The sequence below is a fragment of the Mus caroli genome, chromosome 7, assembly GCF_900094665.2.
Source record: "Mus caroli chromosome 7, CAROLI_EIJ_v1.1, whole genome shotgun sequence".
In the NCBI taxonomy this organism is placed as follows: domain Eukaryota; kingdom Metazoa; phylum Chordata; class Mammalia; order Rodentia; family Muridae; genus Mus; species Mus caroli.
The window spans coordinates 136,352,829-136,366,226 of NC_034576.1; the positions used below are offsets into that span (position 1 = coordinate 136,352,829).

At 42.9% G+C, this 13,398-nt stretch overlaps 1 protein-coding gene across 1 annotated transcript in view; it reads right to left on the minus strand.

The window, feature by feature from the left end:
• Nucleotides 1-13,398, minus strand: part of Adam12 (ADAM metallopeptidase domain 12) — a 337,673-nt gene that overhangs the window by 277,632 nt on the left and 46,643 nt on the right. The window contains exon 2 of the mRNA XM_021167906.2: nt 8,228-8,325. Within this exon, the coding sequence (XP_021023565.1) occupies nt 8,228-8,325 (98 nt within the window). The remainder of the gene's footprint in view (nt 1-8,227; nt 8,326-13,398) is intronic.

Sequence of the window (13,398 nt, forward strand, 5' to 3'; positions counted from 1 at the left end):
AAAGGGTTTATTCGGCTTACACTTCCATCACCAAAAGGAAGTCAGGACTGGAACTCAAGCAGGTCAGGAAGCAGGAGCTGATGCAGAGGCCATGGAGGGATGTTCTTTACTGGCTTGCCTCCCCTGGCTTGCTCAGCCTACTCTCTTATAGAACCCAAGACTACAAGCCCAGGGATGGTCCCACCCACAGGGGCCTTTCCCCCTTGATCACTAATTGAGAAAATGACTTACAGTTGGATCTCATGGAGGCATTTCCTCAACTGAAGCTCCTTTCTCTGATAACTCAGCTGTGTCAAGTTGACACAAAAATAGCCAGTACACAGACCCTCATCCTTCTTGAGATGTGAAATTACCAAAGTTCCTCTAATGTTTGTCATCACTTTTGAGAAAATAAGCTCTTTAGTGGAAAGAATTTTGGACTCCATATCCTTTTCAGAATTCATGTGTTTTCTTAAATAACCTCAATCTCACTATTCCAATAAAAGCTTTCAGGCTGAGAAAGGATGTGGACACATATATCATCATTAATTGTTATAAACATGTCATATCAACATGAATATGGATGGTGGGGGAAACTGAGCATGCACTTCACAAGAATGATTTGTTTGTGTTGCCTCTGCAAACTTTCCGGAATTCTCAATCCATTGTAAAAGAAGTTCACCTTGAAAATCATGTGATACTGAGTATTTGTTCCAAGTTATCAGAGTCTGTGAGCTTCCCCAGAGAGGCTTTGCTCTCGGATTCCACAGTGAAAGTTGATAAACAACTCTGAAAAGTTGTCCCCTGACCTTCACACTTAAGCCCCCTCCCTCCCCTCATTTCTTACACACACATACACACACACACACACACACACACACACACACACACACACATTTAAATAGGAAAAGAACAGGCTTTTGAGATCCAAAAGAAGGCTTTTAAAAGAGAGTAAGTTAGAGTTGAGAGAAGTAGGGAGAAGGAAGGTAGGCACTGGCTTCAGAGGCCGCTTAGGACTGGAAAGGCAGTACTGATGAAGTATTAGAAACTGCTACCCACGAGGGAAGGAGGGCATGTGAGAAGGAGGGGCCAGAGAACGTGAACCACCCTTCTCAGATGACTGGTTATGAGGGGATGGCTAGGAACAGCCACTTGACACAAAAGCTGGGCTCAGTTTTCTGGGCTTGGGAAATGTCACGTTTATCTGTTTGAGCAGAATCTGCCTCTACTGTTGTAATGAGTCATTGCTGGATATTTGAGACCTAACATCTGCTAAGAGAAGTTCTGGGCAACACCCCTCCTTTAATCCTTTGGCCTCTTATTTTTCATTTCATGTGCAATTTCCATAATTTCATTGCGATGTGAGGAAGCTAGAAATTGGACATTTCCTGGAGCATTCAAAAGCTGAGTTCCACTGAGACCATCTTACACTCAATCAATGTGACATGTCTTCCCTGAGCCTCAGCTTGACGTTTCCAAGATGTGACATTAGAGATGGGTCCCCAAAGACACTTTAAACTCCTAGTATCACTTTGCATCTGTGCAGTAATGTCCCAGCCCCAGAGTATTCTGAAAGTCATTGTATTCTATCTCAGTCTTACAATGCCCCCAAGATGAGGGAGAGTGCTGAGACAATGCCATGTCACAGCAATGCCAACCAGCCCACCAACAGAAGGTAAGAAGCTCCCTAACTCCAGCAAGGCCCTATCCACATCCCACCTACACCCCAACTCCCACCCCCACACACTCTTTCAAATCAGCAGCATCAGCAGCTTTTGACAAGAGAGAAAGTTGGAGACAAGGAGGGACTCCCCAACTGCACCTCTGTCTAAGTTACTGATCTCATTCACCAGTATTTCAGCACTGCATATAGCCTCAATGTCACCTCCAAATTTTAAACTTTGCATTCTTATTAAAAGCCTCCAAAGGCACTTATAGATTTATTCTTTTGTACTTTTCTACATGTTCTTTTGGTGATCCTCATCATTTCTTGTAGTGGTTATCAGCTGTCTTAATGCTGTGACCCTTTAATACAGTTCCTTGTGTTGTGGTGACCCCACACCATAAAATTATTTCTATTGCTACTTCATAACTGTAATTTTGCAATTGTTATGAATCATAATACAAATATCTGATATGCAGAGTATCTGATATGTGACCTGTGAAAGGGTCATTTGGCCCTTCAAGGGGTCACGACCCACAGGTTGAGAATCACTGTGTCTCTTCTGAATTCTTGTGTCCCTTCTCACACGAAATCTCTTCTTTCTGAGTCTTCCGACTTCCATGCCCCTTTTGGTGTGTGATCCACTACATTTAATTAGAGGTGCCTGCATGAGCATGGATATGGGTATATTTGCTCAAGTGGGGGCAATGTATCAGTGATTAGGCCACTGAAGAATACAGGGACTTTTGAAAAGGAAGATTCTTGCACCTTCTCCTGAGCCAAAAGGTAAAGATCACTGATAATATATTTCTGGGCAGTTCTAATATACAGCCAGACTGAGAGCCAGTGAACATGACACACGGATGATGTGGGGAAACCATATCAAATGGGGTTCCTTCCTTCTTAAGGGTATACATGGTGGCAGTTCCTTCTGTGTAGCCAGGGGCCCAGACAACAGCAAGTAAGTATCTTTAACATTGCTAATCTACTGGCAGGTATACCTGACACTCCCTGATAATACTTCCCAGTCTGACCAGTTCTTATTATTGCCTCTTTCTCTTTCTTGACCCTGGTCCAACTTTCTCAAAAATGGTGACCCACATGTGAGATGGTGTGATGGTTTGTATATTCTTGGATCAGGGAGTGGCACCATTTGGAGGTGTGGCCTTGTTGGAATAGGTGTGACCTGGTTGGAGTGGGTGTGTCACTGTGGGTGTGGGCATAAGATCCTCACCCTAGTTGCCTNGAAGTCAGTCTTCCACCAGCAGCCTTTGGATGAAGATGTAGAACTCTCAGCTCTGCCTGNACCATGCCTGCCTGGATACTGCCATGCTCCCACCTTGATGATACTGGACTGTACCTCTGAACCTGTAAGCCAGCCCCAATTAAATGTTGTTTTTTTATAAGACTTGCCTTGGTCATGGTGTCTGTTCACAGCAGTAAAACCCTGACTAAGACAGAAGTTGGTACTGGTATTGCTGTGATAGGCCTGGCCATGATTTTATTTGAAAGAATGTGGATTTTTGGACCTTGGATTTGGAACTCAGTGGAATGCTTTAAATGGGGCTTAATGGGTCATACTAGTAGGAATATGGAAGACTTTGTTGCTAGGAGTAACTTGAACTGTGTTGACCTGGCCCAAGAGATATCAAAGGAGAATATTTTCAGTATGTGGCATAAAGACTGTTTTTGTGGTATTTTGGTGAAGAATGTGGCTACTTTTGGCCCTTGTCTGAAAAGTCTGCCTGAGGCTAAGGTGAAGGGACTTGGATTAATTGCATTAATTGCACTGACAAAGGAAGTTTCAAAAAAGCCCAGCAGAGTCTTTGTTCTCTGGTTAAGTCTCACAAAGAGAAGTTTGAACAAGCATAGCAAGCTTAGAAAGGCCAAATATAAAATATATGGTTCAAGTATTAAAGGCATACCAGGAAGTGAAATGGAACAAAATCCTGTTCTAGGAAATAACAGATTAAGGGAGTGGGACCTTGGGGCAAGATTCCACCCAGCTTAATTTAGATCCAGGCATGGTGGTACACCTTTAATCCCATGATACAGGCATGCTGATCTCTGCATTCAAGGTCAATCTACAGAGCAAGAACCAGGATAGCCAAGCTTAGGCAGTGAAGAATTTGGAAAACATAAAGCCAGTGATAATGTAATAGTATAAGGGGATCATGTTCTAGTTCCTGTAAGCAGCAGAACTCAGCAGCTTCAGCCATGTGGCTCTGGCTCTAGAGTTAAGAATGGAAGGAACTACTGGGACAATTGATGCTGGTTAACTGGAGCTAAGACATTAGCAATGATTAAGAAGAGACCAGAATCACTGAGTTGAAATCTAGGAGTTGTTTTCTGGGAGCACAAAGAAGCTGTGTTCCAGATATAGTCAAGGTTGTACCTCATGCTGCAGCTGGACTTGGTAATGTGTAAGAGTCACCCAGGTGGTACTGGTTTTGAAGGCATGAAGGTGTCATGAAGAACAGCTGAGACTTGGCACTGTGAGAGGCCAGGGAAGGCCATTGGAGAAGGTATAGCCTCAGCTGTAGTTGATGGCCCAGGACTGAAGGGATTATGCAAAGGATTTGAGGCTTGGCACCCTGAAGAGAGCCTATGAGAGGCTATTGGTGAAGCCTAGTTGGAGTGGAACACCCCAGTGTATTGGAGATGTTCGTACCATGGGATGATCACCAAGAACAGCAGCCATAGTGGAATGGATCAACCTGAGCTTAGAGTGCTACCAAGGGCAGAGCTGGAGAAGTGATGCCAGCCCTTGGGAGGAGTCCAAAAGATCAAGTGGAATCCCAGGCACAGAAACAAGAAGCTATAACATTGAAATTGCCTTGGAGACTCAAAGATGTTAAGGATGCCAGAGCCATGGGATACATGCTGAGAAAAGCTGCTAACAGGGAGTGGAACCAGCCCAGGAGAAAGCAGATTGTTACAGTCAACAAAGATGAAAAAGGAGTCTGAAGACTGCTTTGACATCAGCCATGGAGATGCAGAGTTTGTAATTTGCCCAACTGGTTCCCTGTCTTTCTTTGGGGATTACAGTTAAGTGATGGGATGAATCTCAGAAGAGACCTTGAACTTTGGACTTTTAACATTGTTGAGACTGCTATATACTATGAGGACTTTAAAAGTTGGACTAAATGCATTTTGCATTATGCTATGTTTAGGTATGGTCCCCTTATAGACTCATGTGTTTGAACAAGTCTATGGGGGCCAGGGAGTGGAATGTGATGGTTTGTATATTCTTGGATCAGGGAGTGGCACCATTTGGAGGTGTGGCCTTGTTGGAATAGGTGTGACCTGGTTGGAGTGGGTCTGTCACGGTGGGTGTGGGCATAAGATCCTCACCCTAGTTGCCTGGAAGTCAGTCTTCCACTAGCAGCCTTTGGATGAAGATGTAGAACTCTCAGCTCTGCCTGTGCCATGCCTGCCTGGATGCTGCCATGCTCCCACCTTGATGATAATAGACTGAACCTCTGAACCTGTAAGCCAGCCCCAATTAAATGTTGTTTTTTATAAGACTTGCCTTGGTCATGGTGTCTGTTCACAGCAGTAAAACCCTGACTAAGACAGATGGTATATGCCCACTGTGGACAGTGTGCAGGTTATAAATCTAGCTTCTTCCTGTTCCTTGAATATAAACTGTTTACATCCTAGCTCTGTGAAACTCAATGAAAAAGGTAAAAATGTTATATCTGTTAGAAGGTCTTTCCTGGCCTTTCTACCACAATACACCTCGCCATGAATGCCTAGTACTCATTCCTTCTAAATGACAGTCTGAATTGATTTACACATTCCTCACTGGAATAGAAGGTACAGGGGGCAAAGTCCTGCTTGCCTCCTTTGTTGACCATAAGCCCAATGACCGCAACATAAGGTGGATTTCTAAAAATGAGCTGAGTCAAAGGAAGCAGGGGCCAGGAAAATACAAATCTGTTCGGAAACCCAATGGGCACCATGTAGGCTTTGCAAATACTTTCCTGGGAGAAGATGCCTGTGGAGAGCTACTGTGTTGGTGTATTCTCCAAGTCAGTTCTTGACTGCTGCTGATAAATGGGACGGATAAATAACTGCAGACACTAACCAGATCAAATGGCTGTGTCCATTGCATGGAGGAGTCCACGGATGCCACATCAATAGACAATCTAAATTCATCCCATTCTTGCAGAGCTTTGCCAGTCACCCACATGTGAGCATGTGTTGCAATGGTGGTCACGTAATGTTAAATGTCACAGCTGTGTGTTAAGCTGATCCCTGTGGCATCAAACATTAAGAAAGCTGTCACCAACTCACCTCTGTCCCCATTCTCTCAACTATTGCCAATACTATAGAGTCACCTAAATACAATTGACTTTAGCTCTTCCCCCTGATGCTTTTACGTCTGGGGCAGAATCCTACAGGAGATAGGGACAGGAGCTAACAGTACTTCCTAGTTTCTGGTGATGCAGATTAGGGAAAAGACTCTAGGTCAGAAATGATGCAGCAATTTCTTCTTATATATGCCTCATGGCACCTGTCAAATGGCCAATGAACACAAAAGATGAAGCCAAGGCTGGAAGCCAGAACAAAACTGACCTGGCTGTCACTAGTGGTGACAAGCCATCAATGTGGCAGCTCATTGTACTAGTTCACTCAAGGACTGATGATACATAAACACTGAATAGCCAGTCAGACCTGCACTTCTAACAAAAGATACTGGGGCATGAAGACTTTTGTAAGACATGTATATACCAAATATATAGAATATATTTATACTAAAAAAAAACCCTCACTGTTGATCTAAAACTCAAATCTAAAGAGATATTCTGTGCCTGTATGCACTGACTCTGGCAAATATTCTCCCGGGAAAACTCCTCATCATGCTTTCCACCATCCAGAAACCTACTGTGTATGTGTTGAGGTAAAAAGACAACTTGAAGGAATTGGTTCTCTCCTTCTACCACATAGGTCCTGGAGACTGAGCATCAGATTATCAGGCTCAGCAGCAAGCCTCTTCCCCCACTGAGCTGCTTTTCTAACCCAATGGCTATAAGTATTTTAGTATACATATAGCCTTTGTTAAGTACCATATTTTTCTTCCTTTGCGTCTATCATTTCCTAATATGACTGACCAATAGCATGATGGGAGTTTGTTTTTTGTTTGTTTGTTTGTTTTACTATTTGGTTTTTCTCCTAGGAAACAGCATCAGCAAGTGCCAACATGCTTCCTTGTCCTCCAATACACACAATCTGGGATCACCCATAGAAAACAGATTTTTCCCCCTAAGTGCAGATTGGGTACTTGGCTCCTTTAGCCAAACTACTAACCTCTCCTAAAACAGTTTCAAATGCATGCTCTCCAGGAGATAAATGGAGGCTATAAATCATTCCATCTGTCCCTGTAGAGAGGGGCCCAGTGACCATTCTGGAAGGCTACATGGGATTTCTAGTCTGTTGCTTTCTTTTAAAAGTCTGTTTTCTATCATGAAAAATGATATAAAAATACTTTCATAGAACACCAGGACAAATCCATCAGTGTGATCTCTCCTAAGGACTCGGGTTTCTATGGATTTCATTGTCTTCTGTTGCTGTGCATCCTGAAATTTAAGAAAGTCATGCCTGCTTGGCGGATGAAACTCACCAAAATATCAATTGGCAAAATTCCTATTATTTATGTTACATCACAAAAAGCATAACTCAAACACGTCAAAAGTAAACAAAGTTGATACTATATTAAAACTCATGGTGATTTTTTGTTGTATAAAAGCATTTTTATTAATAATTTATTGGGGAAAAACCAAAATGTTGATTAAATTGACATAAATACAAATAATAGTTGACATTCAAATAAGCTGAATGTAGAAGTTATATGTCATGTAATCTTTGGATTTGATTGGAAAATTATTCTCCAGTGCAGGAATTGAACCCAGAGCATCATGCAGGCTAGACAAATGTTCCATCACTAAGCTACAGTCTCAGCAGCCCCTTAGTTAATTTTTGAAAGAGGTATTACTACTAATGTACTATTGTATGCATATGAAAATTTGCTTGCATGTATGTATGTTCACCATTGATATGACTGGTATCCTCAGAGGCCAGAAGGAAAATGTCAGATTCACACAGTTGGAGATGGTTGTGAGCCACCTGAGTGCTAGGAACTGAACCCAGGTACTCTGTAAGACCAACATGGGGTCTTACCTAATGATTCATCTCTCCACTCCATTCCCAAATTAATCTCAGTAGATGCTACCATTGCTGAGCCTCTCAGTAGAGCTGCCCCACCACAATTGGACTCATTTTAACTCCCATTGAGAACAGAGCTCTCGTTTCAAAGGGACAAAGTTTATGCTGAAATTGGTAAAGACAAAGCATGAACAGAATACCAGTTTGGTCAACACAAATTTGAAACTTCTGTTATCTCAAAGCTGAGGGTGAAAAAGGAAGGAAGGAAGGAAGGAAGGAAGGAAGGAAGGAAGGAAGGAAGGAAGGAAGGAAGGGGAAGAGAGAGAGAGAGAGCAAGAGAAGAGAGAAGAGACAAGGGAAGGGAAAGGGGAAAGAGAAAAGGGAGAAAAAGGCAAGGCAAGGCAACAAACATCTGACCTTGGCTGGGATGCTCTGTCCTGGGATCCCAGGGTCCTTGCTCAGAAGGGAGGCTCTGGCCACTTCGTAAGCTCCTCTCTGGTCCCACAAACTCATCCCTGAATCAAAAGAAAAGCAGCTTGGTTTTCATTCTGGTGGAGGAATTTGGCATCAGAAACTTATTACAAAAATGGCACAGTGAAATTACTTGGAAGTTGAGAGAGCCCAGGGAAATGCTAGAATTCATTAAATCGCCAGAGGCATTAAGAACGAATAAATTCTCTGTCAATCTCAACATTAAAATATTGTACCTTAAAGACAACAAATTGAATTTTTCTGTAATCCTTGTTGGATTATTAGTTCAGGCAAAGTATATAATTCAGTCCTTAAATTAGCAACCAAAGTGCACATGTGGTGACTTTTAAAAATGATAAATTAGTGGTACATTTAAGATCAACTCTATTAAGAGTCCCAAGGCCTTAACTGTATTAAGACTAAATCCATTTACTTAAGTCTCAGTGAATCTGTTAGACACAATGCCAAATCTCCTCTGGGCACTTAGGAAGTCTAATTTTATATGTTCTGGTAACTGCTTCTATAGATAAAATTAATTTACTGGTTCAGACTGACTAGACTGGTTTATTCACTTATTTATTTTTAAATAAAGTCATTTGAAAAGCTATCCAATGCACTTGTCTCTTGAAGTCTTGTCTGAGGCAGCTGACAGGCCACAGGTTCAATTCTGCCCCATTTCCATAAGCAAACCCGATGGAAAGAATAACATTTTCTCTTCTAGAGGGTGTATCGTTTTCATAGCCAGCATGGTGATTTCTCTGGACTTGTTCGTCTATGAGGTCACATACTTGCTATTCGGTGGGCTCACAGCATGGGCCTGGAGGTGAGGGATGGGACCAGATTCCCCCACGTGTTATTCCCATTTCTTCAGCCAGAATTCATGATTTTCAGACCTGAGTCATAATCGCACAGTTTCAAGTTACTAAAGACTTCATATTTATGGGGCACAAACGGTATTGAAATTTTAATCCTAGACATTTTACAATTCCCTTAATACTTCTAAATCCACACCGTTTTATCATTCTCGAAGTGGAAGTCTGCCGTTATAGTCAGGTTACAAAAGGATTACTACTGGAACGTTAACTGTCTCCTGTAGCCTTTCCAGATCAGTCTCAAGCTGGTCTCAAGCTTTCCAAACTCCCGATTGTTGTGTAGCATGGGGTGAAAAGTCAAGAACATGTCCAGAGGCAGAGAAATGTACTGAGTACCTCAGCCATCTTGGAAAGAGGGAGAAAGGAACGTGGACACATGTCAGGTAATGGAGGGAGGGGGGACAAAAGTGCTGGCATGACTAATATTCATCACAGCTACCTAGGAGAGACGTCTCTAGGCATGTCTGAGAGGGACTTTATAATTGGGTTAGCTGAGGTAGGAAGACCCTCCCTACAGTCAGTGACGCCTTCCTATGGCTGGAGTTCCAGATGCAATAAAAAGAAAGCAGCAAGCTAAGCAACAACATGCCACTTTGGCTTCCTCCCTGTGGATGCAATGAGGCCAGGAGCCTCAGAGTCCCAACTCTGTGTCTTTCCCGCCATGATGGAGTGCTCCCTTGAGCTGTGGACCTAAAGAGTTGCTTTTGTTAAGTATTTGGTCACAGCTAGAAGAGAAACTACTATCATGACCAGACAACACAAATGCTCAGAGATGAATCTGTGGGTCAGAGGTGACATCTGAACATATCAGGGGAGCAGAAGCTAGAGAGAAAGAAAGGGGCTGGATGGAAGACATCAGAAATCCACCTTGCTGCAGTGTATCATGCTGACAACAGGGATCCATCCCTGTGTCTTTTTCTGGTGGCCTCCAGGGGGCTCATAGGTTGTGCACCAAGGGCTTTCCAGCTTGGATTCCTGGTCCCATTGTCATTCAGAAGCTTCCATTCAAAAAGCCCATTCTCTACTTAGGTCACTTAGGTCTCCCAGGTCTCTTAAATACACTCCACCCCAGGAGACTCAGCAGTGTCAGTCCTATGTCTAACATAAAGACATATAAGGAACTACCTTATGATGGACATGCTTGGACCAGAGATAGTAGAATAAACATGAGCAGAGCCTCCTTAACCTGAAAATCCAGACTCTGAAACCTCCCCACATACAGACAGACTTGAACTTGAGATGCTACCATCAATGTAAAATTCAGTGCCCGACTCCTAGTGATGCCACAGTCACCATGCAGGTACTCTAATACTGAATGTGATAAAGCATATGCAGAAGATGGGTTTAAATAGCATGTGAAACATAAATGGGCCAGTTGGCAGAGTGATGCCAGCTAATACACACTCATATGGAGTTTTGCTAAGCTGAGGCAAGACCCATGGAGGATAGGTGATGTTTGGAGGAAGTATAAATAGAATGCACCAGATAGTACAGGAGGCTTGTTTACTTGCACAGCTAGCTTTGCAACGCTTCTTGGTCTCTGGTCCTCACAGATCTCCACTTCATTGGAAGAGGTAGGACAAAGAATGTCTCCTGGCATCCCTGCTGGTCCTGGTCCCTCCTGCTGACTCATGCAGAGGCCTTACTGTAATCCCAACAATACTGAACAGGACTGCTGGTGTATCTTGAAGTGTTTGCAAGAGGATCGAGCTGCTGCTGCTGCTGACCTGTGACCTGAACTGCTGACTTCCTGACAAAGTAAGTGGGATTTGCTCCAAAGAACTATTGCTAAACAGGTCCACTTCTCCTCTATCCTAATAAGTTTTCTTTTCCATTACGTCTGCTGGGTAGTGGGCTAGAAGGGAGGTTAAAGCTTTTAAGAACCATCATTAAAAATAGGGTTTGAAAAATCAATAGCAACACCAAATATTGACCTTTGACTTCTATCATGCACACAAATATATATTTCAAATTTTCTTTTATACGAAAATAAATGAATATTTGTGTTTATACATGAATCTCCAACATGTCTAGTAATATATGCATATGCAAATATTCTAGATTCTAGACAAAACTTTTTGAATTAACTTCCAGTCCCAAGCATGACCAGAAGAGGCTCTCAGCCTGTAAGGCTGGTTCAAAGAGCAGCACGTGTGCCATGGAAGGCGACTGAGGGAGGAACTCTGTACTCTGTATCCTCTGCATCATGTTTGATTCTATCCTGCAAATTCAACATCGCCTCAAGGAAAAGACAATAGCAAGATTAAAAACCGGTGAGGGGAGTATCTGGAGATGAGACTCTTGAGAGAGAAGCCAAGAGAGAACTTTTGGAGATATTGTTGGCTTTGAAGAATATGAGTTGAGATCTGCAGATGAGAACTCTCCTGACCCAGTGAAAGGAAGATCACATTGGCCAAAAAAAAAGTGAATGTTATCTTCTTTTTGTGACGGGTAGTGTGTGATCAGCCTAGGAAATGGTCACACAAAGTGCAGCTCAGCTATAGCTAGTCCCTAAGGTATTGTTCTGGGAACCTCAGTGAGACCTGGGTGCTTTGCCTGGGACTTTATGAGACCCATACTTTATAGTGGGTTCTGATCCAGTTAGGCAGCTCCTGCAGATTCATATCACAGTATGCAAAGTACTTATGAGAGAGCCTGTAGGGTACTTGAATTAGGCAAAAGTCCTTTGAAGATACCAGCAATTGTGAACCACCAGAACCACTGAAAACCATGCCAGGTTCCAAGTGACTATGGCTTCTGTAGAGTTCTTTGAAGTCAGGGCATACTATCATGAAGGTGGGCGCAGGCATCTTTATCCTTGCCACATAAAGTCACTAGCTTTGAGTTAAATTATCACTACAAGTCAGATTGTTAAAGCAGTTAATGGTAAAGTCACTTGTTCTGGAGCTTGATAAACTGGACAGAGGACGAGATTTAGCACTGGTATCATCTATTCCCTGAGATCCAACCCTAGCAAGACCAAGACAGAATATTTCCCCGTACTTTCTTAGTCATGGCAGAGGAAGACCTGGGAGACGTCCCCACAGGCTTCAGATGCTTGAGGCAAGGTCATGGTCTTTGCCTGTTCTACAGCCCACCTGAGCTGCTGGCTTAGATAGAAGGAGATGGTACATGGTCTCCGAATCAAGCGATCACACCATATGTTCTCCCGGGAGAGAGAACTTGGCGTTAGGAGGATGAGGAAGGTCTGTGGGTGGGGAACTTGGATTGGATCATCTTGAGATCCAACAAACCCAATGGAAAGAAGTTTCTTAGCGTTCAGGACCAGTTCCTCGGGCATTCTTGGTGGCAGAGAACCATAGCTATTGGATTTCCTGTGGGCCAAATGTGCCCAACATTAAACACTCTTCCCTTTCACCTACATTTTTTTTCCAGGCTCCGAATCCAAAATAAAGCTCTTTTGGCTCCAAAGTTCTTTACAAAGAAACTTTATTTCTAGATATTCCTCGGAGAATCTGAAGGCAGACTGGGCCAATGCTTGTGAGACATTTTGCAAGGCTCTGGAGAAGTTGCATAACTGTACTATCTGCTGAGTACAGTGTTTATTATCTGTGTACAGGAATAATGGAGCCATCTCTGGGCTTTTTAATTGGTTGCACAATATCCCCTCCACGGGATCTGTGGTCAGAAGGCTGTTTCTTATGAGGTTTGCTTATGTATTTATGCACTAGTATTTCTTTTAGATGATACAAATAAAATTTTTATTTGTGCGGCATGGGTAGACAGGATGAATTATGCACAGCTGTGAGATATCAGGATGTATTTTATGCAGCTATCTTGTTGACAAACTGTAAAAGGGGGTCTTGAATGATGCATACATTCAGAAAATATGACCTTATAAAATGCACAGTTTGTATACAGTTTGTTTTTTTATAATCTGTATTTGGGCATCGACAGAACTCACTGTTATCTAAGGAAGAAATGTGGGCAGATGATACTGGGGAAAAAGTTCCCAGGCTCTTCGATCCTGGGTAAACCTAACACACCATTTGCAGTGTGGATAAAGAGTAAGTTCATAACAGCCTCGTCATGGGGAAAAAAACAAAAACAAAAAACCACAGTATCTACTTTGATTTCTAATGCAAATGATCCTCTGCAACAATGGATTCTCATCCCCCCCACCCCCGCCCGCCATGTGCGAGCCTCCGCCTCCCCTCCCCCCTCCTCTCTCTCCTGTCTCCTCTCCTCTCTTCTCCAGTCAGGCACCATCTCCCAACAGCCTAT